The sequence below is a fragment of the Lemur catta genome, chromosome 2, assembly GCF_020740605.2.
Source record: "Lemur catta isolate mLemCat1 chromosome 2, mLemCat1.pri, whole genome shotgun sequence".
In the NCBI taxonomy this organism is placed as follows: Eukaryota; Metazoa; Chordata; class Mammalia; order Primates; family Lemuridae; genus Lemur; species Lemur catta.
The window spans coordinates 21,869,480-21,892,711 of NC_059129.1; the positions used below are offsets into that span (position 1 = coordinate 21,869,480).

General features: G+C 53.9%; 1 protein-coding gene across 1 annotated transcript in view; it reads left to right on the forward strand.

The window, feature by feature from the left end:
* Window positions 1-23,232, forward strand: part of SDK1 (sidekick cell adhesion molecule 1) — an 858,579-nt gene that overhangs the window by 786,357 nt on the left and 48,990 nt on the right. The window contains 4 exon segments of the mRNA XM_045541236.1: window positions 2,606-2,741; window positions 3,463-3,522; window positions 5,425-5,526; window positions 21,035-21,150. Of these exon segments, the coding sequence (XP_045397192.1) occupies window positions 2,606-2,741; window positions 3,463-3,522; window positions 5,425-5,526; window positions 21,035-21,150 (414 nt within the window).

Genomic DNA, 23,232 nt, shown 5'->3' on the forward strand with positions numbered 1-23,232 from the left:
GAGCCCATGCGTGGCTCCTCAGTGGGCGTGGAGGAAGCTCTACTCTGGCCACTCTCCTGAGTCCAGCTACAGATCCTTCTGGGAGTCCACCCACGTGGTGACGCGGGACCTGGGCTAGCCCTGGCTCAGGCCAAGGACTGTCCCCTTCGCCTGGCTGCTCCTCCTGTGCCTGCCCCATACCTGCCCCACCACCTGGGCACCTCTCCATCCCTCCCCACATCCTTCACTCCTGCCCGATGGGTCTGCCCGAGGTGCTATGGCCCACCTCGTGGAGGGCCAGCCCTCCTCCCCTCAGCAAAAGCTCCGTCCTCCTTCAAGGGCAGCTCAAAGCCATTCTTCCCACATTATCCTCTGATTCTGCTGTGGACACTGAGAACTCCCTTTCTGAGGCTCCAGGGTCTTTTTCTTACCCACTCCCGTGGCACCTTGCACATCCTAGCTGAGGAGATCTGTAGACCCAGGGAGATGGCAAGGCTGAAACTGCTTCCCCCGCGGTGCAGAGCTCAGCGCTCTCATGCGTTTACTGAGCTCCCCGTGGGGTGCAGCGTGTGCAGTCAGGTCCAGCTGTGCCAGAGAGGAGCTTCCTGGTGGCCCTGCCCCTCCCTGCAGACCAGACCCTGCCACAGAGCTCTCCTCCCTCCCTGAGGGCCGCATCTGTGCAGCAGCCTGAGTCGCAGGGGACCGAGGCACTGGACTCTCTGCGGCTGGCCGAGTCAGCACTTCATTGTGCCTCAGTGTGGATGTCGCTTCTTCCACCTTCTCTGAGAAAAGTGACAGTGTGTGGAGAACTGCCTCTTTTTACTCTTACATGCCTACTTTTCCAACTTTTCCATCATTGCGTTTCTTTTAAGAAGGGGGTTAAATAAGCTTTCAATTACAACGTGGTTAGCAATTGTGTTGGAAGAAGGACTCCCTGCAGAATATGGGTTTCAATTTCAGTCTCAACTGTAGCCAGTAAGAAAACCAGGACTAGAGTTGAAACAGCAAATTGCCTGCAACACCCCTGTGTGGTTATGAGAGTCCGTGTGTGTGTGTGTGTGTGTGTGTGTGTATCACATGTTATGTACGTACACACACACAGTGTTTCCTCCTGTCTCCACATCTGCTGTGACGCTCTCACAACACATACCTGGCACCAGTTTGCAGTTCAACTCGATATTGAATGGTGCCTACCCTTAGCACACGGAACCAAGTTTTAAAGACTCGGGGTAAAAAACCTGAAAATCTAAAAGCTGCTGTGAAAATAATTCTGTAGACTCCACAGGGAGGAAAATCTGAAAACGGACCCTGTGCGCACCCCTAGTTTTAAGGAAAGGGCTGAAGTGCCCAGTCCTCAGGGAGGGGCAGGGAGGGGCAGGAAGGGGTGGCTGGGCTGGAGAACAAACACACAGCCTGTGATCTCCACTGCTGCGTGTTCAAGGCGTCCCAAACACGAAGGTTTTCTTCTCAAAATCGGTAGAAAGAAAAGGAGACCATTTAATAACATAAAAGCCACGGCAGAAGCTCCAGCCCCCTCCGGCTCCCTGGCCCAGCTCTGGGCTGTGCCACAATCCTCCCCCTCCCTCTGCTGCCAGCTCTCGGCTTCCTGAGCTCCCAGCTCCCGGGTCGGGTTTGGATTTTGTTCTGTTTTCCTGATGAGTCCCAGGAACTCGCTGAGCTGGGGCGGGGGGGGGACAGGGGTCTCTGCTGGGGAAGTGGTCAGTGGTCACAGGGTATGGATAGGTGGGGTGGCTGCCCCTGGGACCCTGCTGCTCTGCTGACCACCCTCCACCGCCCCAGGCACACCCCATCCTGGAGGTGCCCTCTGTGGTGGTTCACTTCTGGTTGTGTTTTGCCAGCTGTTCTCAGGGGGGGTTTAAAAAACATTTCCACCTGTAGGCTACCCATTGGAAGGCCGTCAGGAAAGGGGAGGCAGCGGGCGTCCAGGGAAGGTGCCGCGTGCTCGGTTACGGTTGAATTCAGAACAGTGAGTCTGAGGTTCAGATTTAGCTGCGTGTCCTGTATTTTTACAAGCAAACCTGGCAGCCCTTGGAGGGAAAAAGCAAAAAGCAAGAGACTCATCTGACATCAAAGTCCAATAGCCAGTGAGAGAAAAGGAAAAGCCTATGGAAAAAGTCCCTCCCAAGATGGCAGTCCAACCTCCCAGGCCGTGGAGAATTTGGAGCCAAAGTATCCAAATGCCTGGTGGCACCATTTCCCTCCCTGGTCCATGGTGGCCAGCATGAGTCCTTGGAGCTGGGGCTATAGCCAGACAGACAGACAGGTGATCCTTGTACCTTTCAGCAAAGTTGAGGAGGGCTGCAGGGAGTTGGCAAGCACCCCGTGTAGGGGACACTGGAGGTTCAGGCGTAGCCCCGCTGGATGACAGTCCCTCTGCCCCTGGATTTGCACAGGGGTCAGACGCCCCGGGCCAGGAGAAGTGGGGCTGTGCCCAGGCAGGAGCCGTGCCTGCGTGTGGAATCACTGTTCCATTCACGAACCTGACCACTGTCCTTTGAGCTGGTGACATCCCTCTGTGTGGCTGGCTAGTAAAACAGGATGGAGGTCACCACTCCTGGGATGCAGGCTGGCTCCGCGTGGCTGAGTGGGTGTCATGTCTCTGCAGCCTCCGAGGGACGAAAGCCTGAATGGCCTCCTGCAGGGATACAGGATCTACTACCGGGAGCTGGAGTCTGAGGCTGGGTCCGGCACCGAGGTCAAGACGCTCAAGAGCCCTTCAGCTCTGCGGGCCGAGCTCACAGGTGAGGTGCTGTCCCCTCTGTCCCAGTGCTGGTACTGCCCCTCGGTCACTGCAGGCAGGGCAGGGAGGTTCCCTCAGCATCCGCTCGGTGCAAATTCTGGTGGGAAATGCCGGGGAGGCAGCAAGAGGAGAGAGACAGCCCTGCCCTCGTGGTTCACCCTCCAGGAGCATGCGGGGTGCAGGTGTGAGGTGGCCACTCAGCTGTTGTGCACTCTGGACATGCCCCGAAGGTGTCCCTTGCTGGTGATCAGACAGCAATGAGCATTTCCCCGGGCTTTGCCGCAAAATCAAAGCACAACAAAATAGAAGGGCCCCACAGCACAGCTGGGCCCCTGCACCTGGTCACGAGTGCCTCTTCCGGAGCCAGCTGGCAGCTGTCCCGCCCCAGGGCACCCCGCAGATACCGACATCCACGTCTTTCCTGGTGCCACTGGCGCTATGTTGTGCTAAATACTAATACGTTCCAGTGAATCAGAGGGTTGGGCACAGCCCTACCTCTCTCGGCTGGGCTGCCTTGCTGTTTTACAAAGAAGTGCCATAACCCCAGCGAGCTGGCGGGGAGCGTGGGTGGCAGTGTGGTCTCCATTGCCCTGGGAGGTGCCACGCGGGGGCCCAGACAGCATGTGAGTGAGGCTGCACCGTTTCCCTTGTATTTGCTGTAACCGTTTGCAGTAACCGAGTCCCCGCGTGCTAACTGCCTCTCTGCTTTGCTCACCCGATAGCCCAAAGCACCTTCAGGACGGTGAACAGCAGCTCCACACTAACAACATACGAACTAACACGTAAGTGGGCACTGCCTGCAGGGGACCCCCGTGGCCAGGGAGCGCGTCAGGGGACCAAGTGAAAGCCAGCTTGGATGAATGGCTCTAATTTCTGGAATTTCCCTTCTCAAACGCTGCTTCTCAACATACCAGCACCACCAGGGAGACAGGAAAAGAAACTTCTAGAAACAGAGGCTTCAGAGATTTACTGACATCTGGTCTTTGAGTTTGGGACAGAAACGGAAGTCAGATTGACCAAGATCTCCTCTCTGGCTGCCTTCTCTCTCTATCTCTCTCTCCTTTTTTTTTTTTTTTTTTTGCCTCTTTTTTAATGCGGTAAAATACACATAACAAAAAATTCACCGTCTTAGGCATTTTGAAGTCAGCAGTTGAGCAGCATTGAGCACATCCACATTGTCGTGACGGGCTTATTTCCCTGGGCATAACGTCCTCAAGGTTCACCCACATTGTAGCAGGTGTCAGAATGTCCTTTTTAAAGCTGTGTACTGTCCCACTGTCTGGGACATTTCAAGGTCCAAGTGCAGGGCTAAGGGGGGACCTGTCATGTGATTCGCTTCCTTTTGAGAACTTGGCTGGATTAGAAAGCGAAGGGGGCTGGCGGTCCCTGAGTCCGCAGAGGGAGAGCATCCTTCAGGCTGTCAGCACCGTCCCATTCTTGCCTCCCGCCACCCCAGGTGGCCCGCCCGGTTCCCGCCGAGGTCGGCTTTGCCCTCATGCTGCTTCCTAAAGTGGCGCTTTGTCCCTGTGCCATCTGTGCAACTCACCCCCATTGTTCCTCACTCATTTGCCACCACTCCCATCACACGCACTTGCTGAGGTCCCCCTGGGACCAGCCACCCTCCCACATGTCCCCTCGGTGGAGGAGCAACTTAGAGAGTTCAAGGATAAACCAGGTTCTAGTTGGGAGGGTTCCAGAGCTCAGGGCTCTCAATCACGGGTTATGAAAAGCCAGAGAGGGGTGGCCCAAGCCTGCAGGGCTGTGCCATGTCCACACTCGCCTGGCTCCATCCACCCTTCTCCTCGGGACCCTGTGGTCACACGCGTCCCTGAGTTGAGACTAACACGCCAGGCCAGCGTGCTAGGAAGCCCCTTCCCATGGGGTGTCTGTAAGGCCCCAGCAGTGCTACACATTGGGGGGCTGGGGCCTGGCTCAGCTGTGTGGGCAGAACCTGGGAAACACTTTTTGGGACCCCGTGACAGAAGGACCCCCGGGGTCTGATTCCCTGAAGCTCCACTGAGCTGGCAGCTTGCGGGAGGCTGAGTCCAGAGGCCTGATTTGCGTCACGATCCGCAGCAGCACACAGGTGCTCAGGCACACACGCAGAGCCTCACAAAAGCCAAGCCCCACAAAGCAATATTAACCAGTGGGAGAACCTTCCAGAACATTTTGGCTTAAAGGTCAGTTACTCTGCTCTGTCACTTAGTGCAGAGCCCATGCTTGGCCACCCGCTCTGTGCAGCTGCCCACACCCTTTGCTTCCAGGACATGGTCATTAAAAACTCAAAGGCCTTTGGTTTACCAATGTCTTTAAATTAAAAAAAAAAAAAAATGCCAGAGTCTTACTCCAGCTGTTCTTACTTTTAAGGAGAGATTCTGGACCAAAGGTGGGCCCGTACTGTGTTTTGTAATCTCAGTCCTTTGCTTTAGAAGAGGGAGCTTCGTGCTGCCTTTCAACCAAATGGAGGCTAGGATGAGTCCTTTTTCCTTGCCATGGTGAGGGTGGAATTCATAACAGGAGGAGGAGGGGTGCCCCTGCCAGGGGGTGGAGGCATTTCACCGGGGAAAAGCCAATCCCCGGCCCCTCCTGGGAGGGCGCTGATGCCGACAGTGTGGCTCTGGGAACTATCTAAGGGTGGAGGGTGGTCCTGGTGCAGGCTGACCCTGCTTCCTTTGACCCCGTAGATTTAAAGAAGTACAGGCGCTACGAAGTGATCATGACCGCCTACAACATCATCGGCGAGAGCCCAGCCAGCGCGCCTGTGGAGGTCTTCGTCGGCGAGGCGGGTAAGCTCCGCGCACCCCCAACCCCACCACTGGCAGCAGCAGTTGGAGTAGCCGGCTGCACTGTAGCCAGGAGTCTCAGGTCTCAGGTGTCAGGTGGCACTCTCCCTCCTGGAACATGTTGCCGGTGGGGCTGGAAGTTTCCACGTCACTGGCTGGTAAAGATGGCTCAGCCGGCTCTGGAATTTCCTAACAGCTAAAGTGGGTGGACAAGCCTTACCTGTGAGCCCCACGGCTCTGTCACTCTCTGGAGCCCTGATATTCATCATAGCTTTGCTCTACAAGAGCACTGTTCCTAACCCGGTGGGCATCCAGTGTGTGACATGGGACCTCGTCACCTGGCAGGGGAGAGGTTTGTACTTCACCAGCCATCCGGCCCTCGCTGAGCTATGGCCATGGCCCATCTCCTGGTGACAGCCCATTCTCTAGGCCCCGTGAGGCCACGTGGATCACTGCTTCTACCCCTGTAAGATGAGATGTGACTCCTAAGCTGCATTCGAGGGAATCACACTTCTGTGTGGCTAACCTGCCGTGAGACGCAGTGTCATGTCATGGTTTTAGCTCAGGCCGTGGCCCCGTCCTTCTGGCCCAGCATGACTCAGCTAACAGGAGCGACACCTTCCCACTCTTGCCCCCCTCCTTGGCGGATGGTTTTAAAGAGATCCGCGGGTTTGGCGTGCAGCCTGGTGTCTCTGCTCAGATCCGAAGGTGCAGATTTCCATGGGTGATGCTTCCGGCTCAGAGCAATTAGAATTTCCCCGAGGACAGAGGCCCAGCCTGGCAGGAAATGCTGAGCAGCCGGAGGGAGGGTTGGGCTGCGGGGCTGCCGGATAGAAACACATCAGGTGACCTTTTGCAATTTGGAAAGGTTATTGTTATAAGCCAATCAATAGCACGGAGGGTTAGTTTAGCAGGTTTTTTCTGCAATGGTCAAGCAGTGTTTGCATACAGATGAGGATGCGTGAAATGCGACATTTGGAGCATACGTTATTTGTGCTTCTCTTTGCACAAAAATCTGTTCAAAGGCGTTCCTCAGAGCAGTCAAGGTGGGGGGCGGGTGTTGCAGCAGGGAGGGTCTGGCTGTAGGAGAGCCACTGAGGCAAAGGAGGGACCCTGGAGGCACAGCGCAACTGCTATCAGGAAAGGGTTGTCTTGCCTGCTTAGTGTCGCTATAAAGGAACACCTGAGGCTGGGGAATTTATAAGAAGAGAGGTTTATTTGGCTCAAGGTTCTGCAGGCTGTACAGGGAGCTTGGCGCCTGCATCTGCTTCTGGGGGGGCCTCAGGCTGCTTCCACTCATGGCGGAAGGGGAGGGAGCCGGCGTGTGCAGAGATCACAGGGCAAGAGAGAAAGCAGGAGAGAGAGGGAAGGGAGATGCCAGGCTCTTTTCAATACCCAGCTCTAAAGGAACTAACAAAGTGAGAATGAGTTACCACAAGGATAGCACCATGCTGTCCGTGAGGGATCCACCCTCATGGCCCAAACACCTCCCCACACCACCACACTGGGGATTAAATTTCAACATGAGGTTTGAAGGGTCAGAAAAACCATATGCAAACCATAGCAAAGGCAGCTGCTGCAGCCAGCAGTGGCCATGGCAGATTCCATGCTCCCTGGTCTTGTTCAGGCAGCTGGACCCCAGTTGGCCACCAAGGTGGGGGCAGGGGGTGGGCCACACCAGTGGAATGAGGGAGCACAGGACGGGGAGCTGGGACCCCCGTTCCTGAACTGCGGGCAGCAGGGTGGCATGAGGGGGCTCTGCCCACTGGCCAGCCTGCACCCCAGGAAGAGGATGCACAGGGTCAGGGGGCTCAGGGTGCTGGGCAGGGCTGTGTTCCCAGACCCACCAGGCTGCTCCCTCTCATGAGCAGGTGCCACTCCCCATACCAAGCCAGGTGTGCCTGGAACCACTGCGCTCCCCTCCACCCTGGGAGGACTCCCATGCCCCTGGGCAGTCCAGCTTCTAGGCAGCCCTTGGAGGAGCAGCTGTCTTCTCTCCCCTGGTAGAACCAGAGCACCTTGTACACACAGCTCTTTGCACCTCCCGCTGAGAGGTCTATTCCCTCAGCTCCACAAGGGCAGGGCCCCCTGATTCACCCCATAACCACAGTGTATCCCTAAAACATGGCACACATCCTGGAAATGTTAGAGGCAGGGAGGGAAGGAGGCAGAGAAGGAAAGGAAGAAAGCAGGAAGGAAAGGGAGTAAGAGGGAGGGAGAAAAGGGAGAAAATGTAGGCAGAAAGGAAGGAAGGAGGAGAGTGACATGGCACAGCCCAGGCCACAGGCATCAGTACCCAGAGGCACAAAGGACCGAGTCGCTAGAGCTCCAGCAGGTGTCCGCAAGCAGGGCTGCAAGCCCAGGGCATGGCGTGACCCCAGGGCCCAGGAGCTCAGGGAGGATCCTAAAGGGAGGCTCCTGTCCACGTGCCTCAGCCCCAGCTCATCTGTTTGCCCTGCAAGAGGACAGGAGGGTCTGAAAGTCCCCAGGAGCTCTGACACCATGAGGGCTTCAAAACAAACAAAGCAGAGCAAATCAGGGTCCGCGGCTTTCTGTCCGTTCTCAATCCACGCTGACCAAACACTGACCCAGCCCCAAGTGTGTAGCTGGGATGAGGGTGCAGAGGGATCACGGGGGCAGACACACGGGGCCCCCAGCGCTGCTCTGGGAACTGGGGGCTGAGAAGGCCTGCCCCTCCCCCCCTCCGCAGGGACCTCCCACACCAACTCACGTTTATTCACTCCAGCTGCTCCCTCTAGCCAGAGTTGGTGGCAGCAAAGCCATAGTGGCGGCTACCCAAGGACAGGGCCCCCAATAAAAGGGGGTGCTCTGTCTCTGCATGGGCCGTCACCGTGGAGCCTTATGGCTCCCTCCAGCCCCAGCTTGTCCCCTGAGCCAGCCCTGCCCCCTCGACCTGCGGAGAGGGTCCCTGACCACCCCACCGGGTCTGCCCCTCCTCCTTACCCGACCCACTCTTCCTGGCTGCGGGACCCAGCCTCCCCCCATTCTGCTGTCTTCTGTCGTAGACATTCTCTGTTCAGAGGTGACGTCCTCAGCCCCTGGAGCTGGCAGACTCCAGCTGAGTCCACTTATTATGGAGGCAGGAAGGATGTTACCAGAGCCCTGTGAGGTAGGGGGTTGAGCTCCTGAGGTGGCAGGCTGGGGTCACTGCATCACAGGGTCAGGGTGAAGATGCGATGAGACTGACCACACACAGGCGGCTCACACAGCACTGTTCTCTCTGCCCGGCTGGTCCAGGAGCTGCGTCCAAGTGTCCTTGGCACCTGCAGGCAGCACGGGCACAGCCCTTCCGTGGGGAGGGAAGCACCCCCAGCCTCCTCCTCCACGGGCTTCCTCCGAGTCCTGGCCTCTGCCTCAGGTCTGGCCAGCTCTGGCGTCTGTAGCCTCCTCCTGTGAATGGAAGTCGTGAGGGCTCCGGCATTTCTAGGGAGGAGGGCTTGGGAGCCGTGATCTGGCTCACAGAGGGGTTTGGGACCCATCTTGACGCTGCATTTGCAGCCCTGGTTGTGTGTGCGTCTGGCGCATCGTGTGTCTGTGGGAGGTGGTGGGAGGGGCATGGGGGGGGCAAGGCCAGGCGATGCCACCGCTGGGTGAGGCAGGTGGCACCTGGTGAGGTGGCAGGGGCTGGGTCCCAGGTGGTGGAAAACTTTATAAACAACCTGTGAGGTTTTTACTATTATTTTACATCATCAAATACATTTGCAGAGGGTGCTGGGCCCACTACCTTGCTGTTATAAAGCTACTCTGACACTGTTACACATCTTTTACAATTTATCTGATACTTTCCTTAGGATAAACTACTAGAAGCAGAATTTCTGGTTCAATGACATAAACACACGGGTCTGTGGTGCATTCCTCCCTCCTTCCACTTTTAAATCTTTCCTGATGTGTTAGGCAAAAAGTTATCTCACGATTGTTTTAATATACGGGATTTTAGGTGACTAGTCTGTGTTTAAATGCCTGTGATTATTCATGGTCCTTTTTCTCATGGGGGTCTGTTAAAAGGTAAAACTGAGACACAAAGTTGTAAAGAATTTATTTGAGCTAACAATAGCTCATGGATTGGGCAAGGTTGCCCCCACAGCCTAACTGAATTGGTCTGCTCAGCGGGTTCTCAAGCCTGGTCTCCGTTTTATTTTATTTTAACAGGTCTTAGTGTTTTAAGTTGATTTTTAAGAGCTCCTTATATGTTAGGGATATCACGTTTGATCATGTTTGTGGCAAATAATTTTCCCTTTCTGTTGTCTTTAACTTTAGTGTGTTTACATTGTTGCATTATCAAACCTCTAGACCTGTGGCTGCATTCAGAATATTCACCCAAATTTTCTTCAGAATCCTTATGGTTTCATATTTTCCATTAAACTCTTTAATCCAGCTGGAATTTACTTTGGTACCTGGTATGAAGTCAGCTTCTAAATAGATTATTTGTTTCCAGAGAAGTTTCCCCCCCCCAATACCGTCTGTTGATTGATTCTTATGATACCTCTTAAATGTTCTGAATTCTTACACACAGTCGAGTCTGAGGACTTTCTTAAGTTCTACAGACATCTTTACTATTGCTCTGGTACCACCAAACTTTTCATTTATATCACTTTATTACATATTTTTATATTCAGTAGGGCTTATCTTCATCTTTTTTGTTTTCCAAAATTTCTCAGCCATTCTATGAACTTTACAATCATGTTGGCAAGTTCTCAAAAAAGCAAATTCTACTGGGATTTAGATGGAAAGTGTATTAAATTATAAACTGATATATTAATAGAAATTCTTGACATCTTCCTTCTACTCACACTTCCTCTCCAGGCACCGGCCTGTCTGTCCTTCTGCATCCCGCGGTGGGTTTGGCCGTGTTTCTCAGTCCTGCGTGTTGAGTACGGAGTCATTCCCCACAGTTTTACTGCAGTCGTTGCTGTGAACCCAGATATTGAAATGTCTTACCCCTGCTCTGCCCACAGCTGATCACAGCCTGGGGCTGGGGCTCACCCGGTTACTGAGGCCATTAAATACTAGTCCAGCCAACAGAGCAACTCTGTTGGTTTCCTACAAAAGGCAGCCAGGACTTGCCTTGTCCCTACATCCAGTGGGGACTAGTGGCCAAGTGAGGTCAGCAGCGAACGCCCAGAACTGTGGACCTTGGCTTTACACCTTCACCAAAAAAGAGGAAACGGACACGTAAACTCCCTATTTCTAAGCATCCAATGGCTTTAGGTGGCATTTGGGTTGCTTTGGTGTACAGGCTGCTTAGGAAGACAGAAAAGCGTCTGGAAATTATGGGTTTGCTGTTTCCTTAATGCACAAAAACTTACTGTAGAATGTGGGTTCTACCTTTCTTCTAAATACTCCAAGTTTTTAATTACTGTTGGTTGGAATGGGAGAAAAATAACAAAGCTTCTGGCTGTTTTAGCTCCCCCTGGTGACAAATAAAGCCAGGCCTGGAGCCTATTTAAGTGGAATGAAAAGGACTCAGAGCTGTGCTCGTTTGAAAGCATGTGTTTATAATGAAGAGTGGATGGCACTTGTTTACAGGGTAATTAATGTCGTTACCCTGCACTTCATAGGCCTGCGCTATCCCATCGTCGCTGTTCAACAGCATCCCCGGGTAACTCTCAGTGAGACACACAGTAACGACGTCATGCAGACCGCAGGCTGTTGTCTCCCCGGCCAATGCTGGTAGGCATTGCTGCGTGTAGGTCCAGCCAAGCCATCAAGGATGACGGAATGAATCCGCTGAGGGTCTACCATGTGCCAGGCACAAACTGTCACCGCCATCACCTCAGTGGGAATTGCTGCCACCAGTTCACAGCTGAGTCGCTGGCCCTCAGAGAGATGATGGGCCCACCCTTTGTCACGGGTCTGCAGGGCCAGAGGGCTCCTTGGGCTCCTTCCCACCCTCGGGCACTGCAGCTCCTGTTTTTTGTTCCCTTAATGCACGATCGCCAAGGGGTTCAGATGAGATTTTCTGGGATGCAAGTGCTCTCTGCATGAGTCATCCTCCAACACCGCTGCACCCAACCCAGGGCAGTTTGTCCACCCCCTCGCCATGCTGGGTGGGGAATTTCAAGATACCATTCAGGCCCTCCGCGGCTTCCTGCAGGCTCTCTGCGGCACTCGTTATCCCAGGGCATCCTCTTGGTGAGGCTGGCACAGCTGCCAGCCAGGCGGCCTGTGGATCTGAGAGGTCTCTTGGAGCACAGTGGGGGGTGGGGGATGGGAGCAGGTGCTCAGAGAACGCAGGAGCTCCCGCGACCAAGCTGTCACGTGCAGGGGCAGATGTGGCCTCTGGAGAGACGGTGGCCCTGGCCCTGGCTTCATTAAAGCTGGTGGGAGGGAGGGATGTATCCTGCCCACAGGTGAGCTATGACCCCAGGCCCTTCTAGTGGCGGGGCTCTTATGGCACCTCCAGGGTCACAGGTTCCTGTTTCTACCCTTCAGTGGATCCCTATTGTCTGGAGGAGAAAATCAAAACCACTCTTGGGACTGGACCGTGGGACCAGATCCCATGCCCAGGCCCACACTGCAGTCACAGGAGCGTCACCCTGGTCCCAGGCCACGTGTCCCTTTCATGCTTCATGTGTTGCTTCCCTCAGCCGGGCTGTGGCCATTCCTGGCAGACGTGGGTGCCCAGGAAATGCTGGTGGATAAGTGATATTATTAATAACCCTATTTCCATAAACGTAGAAAGGTTACAGAGAATATTCTAATGCCTAATGCTTTATTTGGAAAGGATCCTAAACATCACACAAGCTGAGTGTCAGTCAGTCCTAGGCCAGGAAATCTCTGGAAACTCCTGTGCTTTGCCACACTGGCTGTCAGCGGAGATTCTCTGCTGAGCACCCCCTTGCTAGGCAAATACTGGGCAGTGCGGCCTGGGCCCTGCCCCTGGGAGCTTGCTCAAGGGGAGGAGGATGCCCGGCAAGGGTCTTCTCAGGGTGTGAGGCTCTCCGGGGTTGAGCCTTGAAGGGCTGGGGCCTCAGTCCCTCCACTTCCACAGTGGTCAGCTCAGCCCAGGTGCTGGCCGAGGATGCACTTTGCATTTGACTGAACCCCTAACTTGCTTGCCCTGTGGCTCTTCACTGGCCTGGCCCAATTCCTCTAGCCTCGCTTGCATGTGGATCTTCCAAACGGTGCTCCTCTGACCTTCCCCTGAGGACTGGAGTGTTCAACAGCTCTCAGCACTTGGACATGACAGAGTAGAAGAGTTAGAGGGATCTCCTCTGTCGGAGATAACAGACACTGGCCACATTCAAGCAGCACAGGGTTTAAAGGTTACCTTCCTTGTACAGGTGCAAAAAACCAAAGCACAGGTGCTTCCAGAGGGTTCTCCAGGAAGGCCCAGCTGACCAGTGGTTCCAGGACACACAGGTGTGACTGCTTCATCTGAGGCAGCCATTGTCCTCGTAGGAAATAAGACCCTTGGAATCAGAATCGGAGCTGAAAGACGTCAGGTTTCAAAACGTGCACACTCAGCGAGTTGAGCCCATCTGTGCAACTTTCCAGCCTGGCTCTCCCCCGGCACCACGTCACCTGCCTCCCGCAGGTTGTCGCAGAAGCTCACCTTCTGCAGCAGCCCAAGCACAGCCACAGACAACTCTCACTTGACCCTCTAGGGGTCCCACAGTGGCCAGAACCTGCTTGGTTGTCCCCATTGCCCACCTGAAAGTTATGGGGTTAAATGACATGGACAAGGTCCCAAGGGTGGTGGCCTGGCACACCTGGGGCAGGGCTCTTTTTGCTTGGCAAGCCAAACCTTCCCTGGCATCCCAGCCCCACTCCAGGCCTCCCTGCCTCTGAGCAGGACCTGCAGACTTGGCCCAGGGGCCAACCAGCCCATTGCCTGTGTGTGCAAATAAAGTTTTATTGGAACACAGCCACAGCCACGGGTTTACACAGCCATGGGTTTACATATTGCCAGAGGCTGCTTTTGCCATAGAAAGGCAGAGCTTAGTAGTTGCAACAGAGCCCTATGTCCCTCAAAGCTTCAGAGTCTTCCTATCTGGGCCTGTACCGAAAAAGTTTCCCAGCTCCTGCCCACGAAGCAGCTTGGACCTTAGGGCAGGCAGACCCAAGTCCAGCCCGTTCTGGCGCATGGGACTCAACCCCTCTAAGCCTCAGTTTTCTAAAAAGAGAATAAAATATCTCCCCAATAGCTTGAGTTTTGTGAATACAAACTGCATATGATGCAGTCGATTAATTAGAGAAATGGCGCTATACGTACCACTATTGGTTATAACACAGTCATGATCTGTCAGGCCCTGGATCTTGCTGTGATGGGGAACTCGCTCTACAGGCAAGGAAACAAAAGCAGCTGCAGGCAGCAGAGCTGGGGTGCTGAGTGGCTTTTAACTTTGCTTATCCTCACAGCAGGTGATAACAGTGATTGAGCTGATAAAGTGTAAGCACTGTTTGCTGATGAGGGGAAAACAAAGATTGTTACCAGATGAAATCAAAGGCTGCATTTGTCTAGTTGAGTTGAGTGTTCAGAGCTAACCTTTCCACTGGACGTATCTAGAAGAAAAATACGTTTGTAATTACGAGTCTGAAACTCTCTGGCCTCAACCGCAATTTCCTATTGAAACAAGTGTTTTCGAAACACAATCTTGAAAGCCTCTCAGTGTCTTAGGACTACAGCTGCCACGTCACGGGGGTCAGACTCATGCCTGTCCCTGAGGCCGTGGAAGGCGGAGTGTCCACTGCCACAGCCGTGCTGCCCTCCGGCCCTCACCCGGAGCACCCACCTTCCTCTGCACACAGGTCTAGACCCTCAGCCAGAGCACAGAGCTCTCGGCGAGTCATCCTGTCTGTGTTCTTGAGGCATCTGTAACCAGAGCCACTCAGATGAACCCATGCACGGTTCAGGATTCTGTCATCCTGACCAACACATCTGCCCAAGAAAGGCCAGGAGCTCCTCTTGGACTTCCTCTGCAGACTCGGAGTGCCTGCCCAGAGCTGCGTCTGGGCTGTGGATAAAGACACGTTGGCCCCCAAACAGTGAGATATCATTGAACACCTGCACTGTGAAATCCAACATTTATGGACAGGGTGTGGGTTGGGCACCTTCCTAGAGGTGCTTGTGCTCCTGTGGGGATGCGTTCATCATCTGTTGCCTCGTAACAAATTATCCCAACGCAGCTGCTACAACAACACACGTCTGGTAGCTCTGTGGGCCAGGAACCCGGGCACAGCTTAGCCAGGCCCTCTGCTTCTGGGTCTGAGGCAGGGTGTCAGCCAAGGTTGTGGTCTTCTCTGAAAGCTCAGCCAGGCAAGGATCCACTTCCAAGCTCACTCGCCAGTCGTTGGCAGGATTCCGCTCCTCATGGGCTGCTGGACTAAGGCTCCGTCCCTCACCAGGTGCTGGCCAGAGCGTGCCTGAGTCCCTCGCCATGAAGGGCCTCTCCACGGAGCAGCTTGCACCCTGGCTTCATTAGCGTGCGCTAGCGAGAGGGCAGGAGGGAGCGCTGGCAGGGTGGAAGGCACAGGCTCTCGTGACCGAATCTCAGCGGTGCCACGTTCTGCTCCTTAGAGGCAAGTGACATATCCAGCCCACATGGAAGGGGGGGAGATTCCCAGGGCTGTGAGTACCAGGAGGTTGGATCATCAAGCTGTGTGTTGCAAATGGCCTACGTGGGGACACAGACGTTTGCACCTGTCCACACACTGTTGTGTAATTATTTAGGGTCTCTGCAAGGGTGTAGCCAGGATGGGACGAGTACCCCACGTGCACCCCTGCCCCCACTGACTGGGTTACCGGCGAGGAGACCACAGGCGGCCCTGCCTCTTCAGGGCCATGAGCTTATGACAAAACGTCTGTGCTCAGCTCACCTGATGGCCACAGGCTTGCTGGGTCCTGTACTCTGCGCTCACACGCGTCGTCTGATCCCATCCCCGAACGCTTTCAGTGTGGCAGCCCCCTGTTTCATAAACGATGAAATTGAGTCTCAGAGAGATTGAATAATGTGCCCAGAGGCACACAGGTTGAACCCAGGTCTTAAAAGACAGGGTCTAGGGCTTTCCCCACAATGACCCCATTATAGTGTCTATATCCTAGAGACACATTATTGATTTTTTTTTTTTTAAGATAGTTTTTGTGACTCGTTTCCTGATTTTTTTTCTTACGAAGCTTCCCTAGAGTTGTTTTTGGTTGTGATGCAGCAGAGAAAGTGATAAGAGGGGACAGCTCAGGCAGAAGGCCAGGGAGCCAGAGGGAGGCGTGGCTGGTCGGAGGAGGCTGCTCCTGGAAGTGGGGGCTTGGAGGCCCCTGCCCTCTCCAGGAACCCTGCTGGGACAGAGGTTGGAACACGGGTCCGAATCCACACACTTGCCAGGTGTATGATCTTGGGCAAGTTGCTTAATCTCTCTGGGCCTCAGTTATCTCGTCTGTGTAGTGGGAGCAAAGAATACTGTCTACCTCCCAGGGTTGTGAGGATCAAGTGAGCCAGGCAACATGCTTGGAAGGGTCACTGGGTGTGCAGGAAGTACCATCAACGTCACCATCAGCACTGCTGTGCACACCTCACTCACGAATCATCACAACTCCCCAGCCAGCGAGCTAGACATCACCACTGCCTGCTTTTGATTTCAAAAGTCTGGGAGCTTCCAAGAGAGATGAGAGCTTTTGGTTGAGAGAACAGTGATCCGTGTCCCTCATGTTCATTACACAGGTTTATAAAATACGATATTCTCACTTTGAATTGTCTGTTGTAAGCTCTTTAAAATTACTTTATAATTCCAACTGAAACACTCATTTAGGGACATGAAATTCCTGGAGGGCAGAGCTAATGGCTTTGTGGCCCGTCTGTGTGAGCTGGCATCGGACATCCCGTGTGCTTGGGGACTGTGCACGTGCAGACGCGAAGGCTTTGCATTTCCCGTCTTGCCCGCACGCCTGTCTCCGCCCTCTCGTTCTTGCCCCTCTGCATTGCGGCGTTGCTCTCGGCCTCCACTTTGATTTGCCCTGACTGAGCTGAAGTATTAATATTATCCATTTAAACCTCCTTTATGTATCAAGAAGTTCCCACAGGCTAAATAATTTCCCAGACCTGGAGTATGTCTCCAGATATCCCTGCTCAGGGAAACAGATGTGTTGGCAGAGTTTGCTGAGAAGGTAAATTAGACTAGAGAATTCTATTTCCTAGTTACTTCAACAGGAACTCAGAATGAGTATTTGATCAGAAAAAGGTTGATGTAATTAAAGCAAACTGAGGAATGTCTAATGTTTTAAAAATCGTATAAAGAAACGCTTATTTCATTATATTAAAACATTAACAATGATTCTCAAATTATCAGTTAAAAACTTGCTCTACCCAAATAATAAATCACTGAGTTAATAAAAACTCCAAGCAGAAACCCAGTATGGTTTATTATGGTCTAACATGGCTCTAGCAGTGGCAGGTGACCAGTGTGACCGAGGGTGATTTAGCAACAGCAGTGCCCAGCATGGCTTAGGGTGGCTCTAGCAACAGCAGGGTGCCTGGCGTGGCAGGGCGTAGCTTAGCAACGGCAGTGTCCAGCATGACCCGGAGTGATTTAGCAACAGCAGGAGGCCCGTGTGGCCTAAGGTGACACTAGCAATAGGATGACCGTCTGTCTGATGTGAGCCCAACAGACACCTCACACTCTCACCTCTTTCTCCTTCCATTTTTCCTATCAGGAGTGCCCTTGTGTGACTGGCCAGTTGTCACATGGGAAATCCTGCCCGTTATTTAAGAGCCAGCCAGTGTTCTGTTTTCCAGAAAGCAGCCATTTCCTCAGCCACAAGAGATCACTCCTGGCTTCTCGAACCTCTCCTTACATTCTACCTTGTATTATGATTATTGTGATTTCTCTCTCTTGTTAAACTTGTCTTTTATGTCTTTGTACCCACGCACCCCTCAGCCCTAGGCCCGTGGCCTGGTTAATATTCAGGCAGATTTCAGCAAAGTTAGCCTGTGGTGACAAACAGCCTCCAGATCTCAGTGACTATGACACTACGGTGTCTTCATCTCCCATGTTACCCGTCCTTCAAATGTCAGCTACGTCCCTTCTGCTCCCTGCTGTTGTCTTTCCAAGTCTTCTTCTGGGATGTGTTGCTGTCACCCATGTGTCACTTCTGCTCCTGTATCATTGGCCAAACTGAGTCATGGGGTCCAACCCGGGTGTCAGAGGGGCAACGTGCAGTCCTCCCTCTGGAGGGGCAGCTGTAGGGCACGTGGCCATGCCGCGGTCCACACGTCAGCTGGACGGCCTCCCACCGGAGGGCAGTGAGTATTCTGAAGGAGTGAATGAAAGGCTGAATGAATGAACATCATTCCCTAATTCCTGCAGAGTTACTAATTCCTGCGGCTCCAAAAACTTTCCCTTGCTCTCTCAAGCCTCTACTGCTCTATAAGAAAAACAACTTTTTTCTTTTTCTTCCCGTGCTTTGAGCACACTCGTACCTGTCCAGAGACCTCACCTTGTGGCAGAGGTTCTTGAACTCTGAGATGGGAGGGCCTGCAGCCCAGGGCCGCCACGTAGGGCCCAGGTGCGCCATGGGTCTGCTGGGATGTGGAGTTAGGGACACCAGTCAGGGGTAGCCATTGTGCTCTAATGGCTGCTTGGTGATCCGGCTCAAGCTTGATGGCCACCTCGGGGACAGTGAGCCTACGGCGGGATGGGGGTCAGGCAAGGCAGAGAGAGGCACTGCCCTGGCTGTCCCATGGCCTTGGCCACAGCATCCAGCCTTCCCCCCACCCCGTGTGCCCCCCAAGGCCACAAAGCAGCCTGGCTCAGCCCATAACTCCCAAGCGTGCAGGGCCTCCCTAAGTAATCAGCCAGAATTCCAGAAAATTCAAGAAATCTCTGGAATTCCACTATGGCTGTCAAGTGCCATGCAGGGTGCCTCTAGAAGTCCCTGAAGTTTCTCTGTTCCTGCCTCGAGGAGCTCTCTCCCCAAGGCTGTGGCAGCCCCCTGGTGAGGGTGCAAGAGGGACCACACCAAGGACAGTGAGCTGCCCGACTCAGCGATGGTGTCGTCAGCCTCATGGGAAACACCTGGAGAAAATGCCAGCTTTCGCCCTAACCCGTTCACTCCACCTTCAAGGCTGTTTGTAGGCAATCTACGTCTTAGCAAATGCCAGAGGCTGCTGGTCTAAAATGCTTTTTAAAAATAATTTCATGCATTTTAATAAAACATTCCAAGCTGATATTTGTGTTATCCTTACGCCACAAATGTCGAGGTGGAAGAACAAAAACACAATGACTCTCAGATGCCCCATCGGCTCTCAAGCTGCACACACACATTACGGAGGAGAATCGCGTCAGGGACGGGGGACAGCGGCGCCTTCCTGGACGTCAAGTTCTCCTGTCAGGGTGGAGACCACGCAGATTTCAGGAGCCAGAAAATAAGTGTTGAAACTGACATGCTTTGCTTGGGGCTTCCGTAAGCTTCTGTCTTCCCTGCTTGTGTCATCCACAAAAAATTCTTTGTTGCTTGCAGCATATGCATGGCACAAGTGCTGTGCCGCAGCATCGCCAGTCGGCACATCAAAGCCTCTCAGCTTAGGGATAGCAGCGCGGCTCGGCTTCCCAAGACAGGACCCAGGACCTTTGTCTAGCTCGTGTCACCTCCCAGTGAGGGGCACGTGGGCCCCTGATTTCTGGGGCGTCACCAGGAGCTCATGGATTCCCCTGGTTCCTGCAGATGGATGTCTGAGCCCAGAGCTGTCATGGGCGCTGGGTTTGGCCGAGTCTTTGAGGAGGAAACTCCAGGGGCGCAGGGGAGGGCGGGCTCTCACCCACTACCAGGGTAATGGCCATGCTCAATTTTGCCTTTCACATTTTAATTGTACAACAGTAATTTTGCAATAGAGTTGCCGATGGCAAACATGCAAAAGACATTAACTTTATTTATGTTTTGGATTATTAATGTGGCTGTTAAAATTCCTCCAGTTAGTTTTGATTGAATTGTTTTTTTGTGTGATTCTGTTGTTTAATGGAGCGGTAAATAAGAATTTCTGATAATGAGGCTGAGCATCTGTCACAACAACCTGGTGTGGGTTATTAACATTTCCATTAACGGCAGGGTGGGCAGTGATAATACGGAAACCACACAGTTAGAACAAAATAAATAGTTGGTGTCAGACTGAGTGGGTGTTAATTACTATTTTATTCTACATGGGGGGGGCGAGACAAAAAGTGGGGAGGGAGACATGGGGAAGGGGTACCTCGTGAGGTCATTCCCTCCCCAGGAGGCCTCCCCGGAGAGCCGAGGTGCCGGGCCATCTCCCTCAGACAGTAACTGTTTTATCACCTCCATTTATGGACTACAAGCAGACTTGAATCCCAAGGCAGCTCGCCTGGGCCGCAGGCCACGGCTGCAGGAGGTAAGGAGGGCTTGGCTGGCCTCTGCCTCCCACAGCCTGGCCCCCTGGACAAAGCCATGCGACTCCCCAGGGCCCAGCCTGGCCGAGAGTTCAGGTGGGAGTGCCCGGGTGGAAGAAGGGAGTAGCTCCCGGGTGGCAGAGAACAGTCCATCGTGAGAAAGTGCCCAGTGTGGAATTCAAAGACAGCGCATGCAAAAAGCAAAGAGGATGGAAACGTTATGGAATGCAGGCATGTGCTTTGGGCCGTTCTCAAGTCCCTAATAGCTTGCATGGTAAGGTACGGCCACGCCGTCCTTACCAGTTGCCTCCCGGCTTTTGCATGCACAGTGTGGCCCTGTTGATACAGACATAACACCCCAGAGAGCTCCTCCTGGGTGGAAGGAAAGGAACAGGGTGCCAGAACTTGGTCCTCAGGATTTACAGCCAGAGCTGGCCTCAGAGAGCCACGGGGAGCGAGGTTCTCAGGAATCCGAGTTTCCCCGTCCCTCTTGGAGGGGCAGCTCTGCGTCTCCGGACAAACTTCATCTAAACAGGGCTTCGTAACTGGGGATGCCTGAACTTGTGGTGGGAACATAGCTATCTTTATTTTCTCAAACCTTGATCCAAAACTCAGCATTTCTCAATCAGAAACATCGGCGACAAACCACAGCAGTCAGCAGTCCTGTGACTGCCTTCCGACTTCCTCGGGTGTCCCCTGTCACGCCAGGTGTTGCCGAGACCTCAAGTTGTCATCCACGCTCATCTGTGCCCCGATCTCATAGTCAGCATCGGCCTGGGCCCTGAGCCTGTGTCCTCTGTTAGCCAGGGAACACCGGGTTGCCATCTTATACCTTTGGTTTCAAATACTCTGCTAACCGTATCTTATATATAATAATCGTTTTCTTTGCAGTTCTATATATTTTATTTTTTTCACTTAAGAACATTCTTCTGGGAAGGGTTTGTAGTCATCCCTGGCATAAGAGGGCTGAGAGCTCTTGCCGGGGCACAGAGCCGTGGACCCCGGGATGTGACTGTGCCCCAGCTGGGCGGGGCCCTAGGCAGAATCTCTCGCAAGGTCCACCTGGTGTTAGGACTTGTGCGAGCCCCGGGCATGTGTGGGGGAGGGTCCCAGCTGGCTTCTCGGTCACTTTCATGTGCTGTTCTTTCCCCAGCCCCGGCGATGGCCCCGCAGAACGTCCAGGTGACCCCGCTCACGGCCAGCCAGCTGGAGGTCACGTGGGACCCGCCGCCCCCGGAGAGCCAGAACGGGAACATCCAGGGCTACAAGGCAATGCTCTCGCGCATGGTTTGGCGCTTCCTTCCGGTCCACTTGCGTTCCTGGTGTAGCGGCCTCAACCCCGGGGCCCCGAGGGCTTCGGCTGGACTCCTGGCCCCATTCCAGCCTGCTGCCCTCGGCTCACTTTGTCCTGCCGGTCCCCTCGGTGGCAGACACACAGGGGACGCTCAGCCTGGAGAGCCGGGGCCCTGAGCGCCAGAGCAGGCTTAGCTGGACCTGGGCTCTCGGCCCGTGATGACAGCTGCTTGTGGGGTGGGGGACGCAGGGGGTTTGCTCGCTGTGCGGCTGGTTGGTGCCCCCCACAAGACACCCCAGGTCAGGGGGCCTCGGCTCCACAAAGGTGCTTATCTAAAGGCCTCTTCCTCCTCCGTCCTCCACCGCCTGGCTGGGGGACCCTTCGTCTTCCTCCTCCAGAGCCCCCATACCTTCACTGACAGTGAAAGAAAGTGGGATACCCTGAAGAGAACAGGTTTCCCATCCTAGCCCTGCCCTTGGGTCATAGTTGGACATTGAGTGAGTCCCTCAATTCAGTCTGGGGTGGGGCCCAAGAATTGCATTTCTAACAAGTTCCCAGGCCCCGTGGTTCCTGGGAACCCCAGTTTGAGAACCACTACCCTACAATGCATTTTGTTGTTAAAGTATTTAAATGTCCAGATTCGCTAAATGCTGTAGAGATAGGGTAAAAGAAAGGCATAGACCTCATACGTAAGGATGTCAGGTGAGGAGTGATTACACAGAGCTGGTTTGCCCAGGGGGCGACAAGCTCCTTGCTGTGTCTCATCCTGGTACCTCACCTGCTCTGAGAGCTCGGGAGCCCTCAGGATCAGCCGAGACCGTCCCGAGGAGAACGTCCCAGTTCTGCTCCATGAAAATGCCTCCGTCCTTCTCCAGAATTAATGTCCTTGTCTGGTCTGTGGGAGCCACGGTGATCAGTCGTCAGATTCTATGGGCTAGCCTGCCCTGACAACCATCGGACCAATTAAATGTCCATTTAAAACTGATTTTTGTAGGTGTTTTATGAGCATTAATACCTTCCTCCATGGCAGGGCTGTTACAGTGATTAATGAGGTAATGGAAGGTCCCGTGAGCTTGGAGGCAAGGTGCTATTTATGTATGTCCAAAATATGTTTTCTAATGTCCTTAATGATAAAGATGTTGAACTTGGATATTGATCTCAAGTGAGCAAGGCCTGGGTGAGCAGAGGATCTTGGATGGTCAGTTCAGTGAGCAGGAGCTTGGCTGTATTTGCAGATGGAAATACGCAATGCCCGCCTGGTCTGGCCTGAGTGAGACCCGGCACTTGGGCCAACTGCCCGCAGCTCCCATGCTGCTTGTGTGGGCGGGCAGGCTGCTCTGATGCCTGGCCCGGGGTTAGGCCCACAGAGCCAAGGAGGATCTTCTGACTGGTACTGTCTTTGGGCAGCCTGGCTGGCACCGGCTGGGGGCCGTGGTTCTCGGCCAGCTGTCTAGGGAAGCAATTCTGGCAACTTTTTTAAACCTTTGTACTTGGGCATCAAGTTCAACTACCAGCACATAAAAGCTGGAGAGGAAATGGTACCCAGGAGAAACACGGGGCCTGCCCTACGGTTCTGAGCTCCGCACGGCTCTCCTTCCTGTTACTTGTGGTTGCTTTAATTTCCACAGTGTTTTGCCACATTGATCGAAAACTTAGATGTCAGCTCTGATCAAAACATGGGAACGCAGGCAGGAGTTTGGGGGCTTGCTCTCTCCACAAGTGGGGGCTGGGGGTAGACAGTGAGTGGTTTCCCTCCTCTCCAGAAGGCTGGGAAGGGCAGAGGCTGTAGATCACAGCACCCAGAGACCCAGCCCTGCAAGAGAAAAGGCACGTCACAAGCCACTGAAGGAAAGCACCCCCTCCATCCTCACACCCCTTCCATCCTCACACCCCTTCCATCCTCACACCCCAGCCTGAGCAGTCCTTTGCTTAATGAGGTGATGCTCACACTCTAGATGAACTACTGGAAAATGGGCATCATTGGTTCCCAGACAGTCTTAGCAGACGAGGGTCTCTGTCACCCCACAGGAGCCTCAGCTGCCCCCAATTCCTGAAGA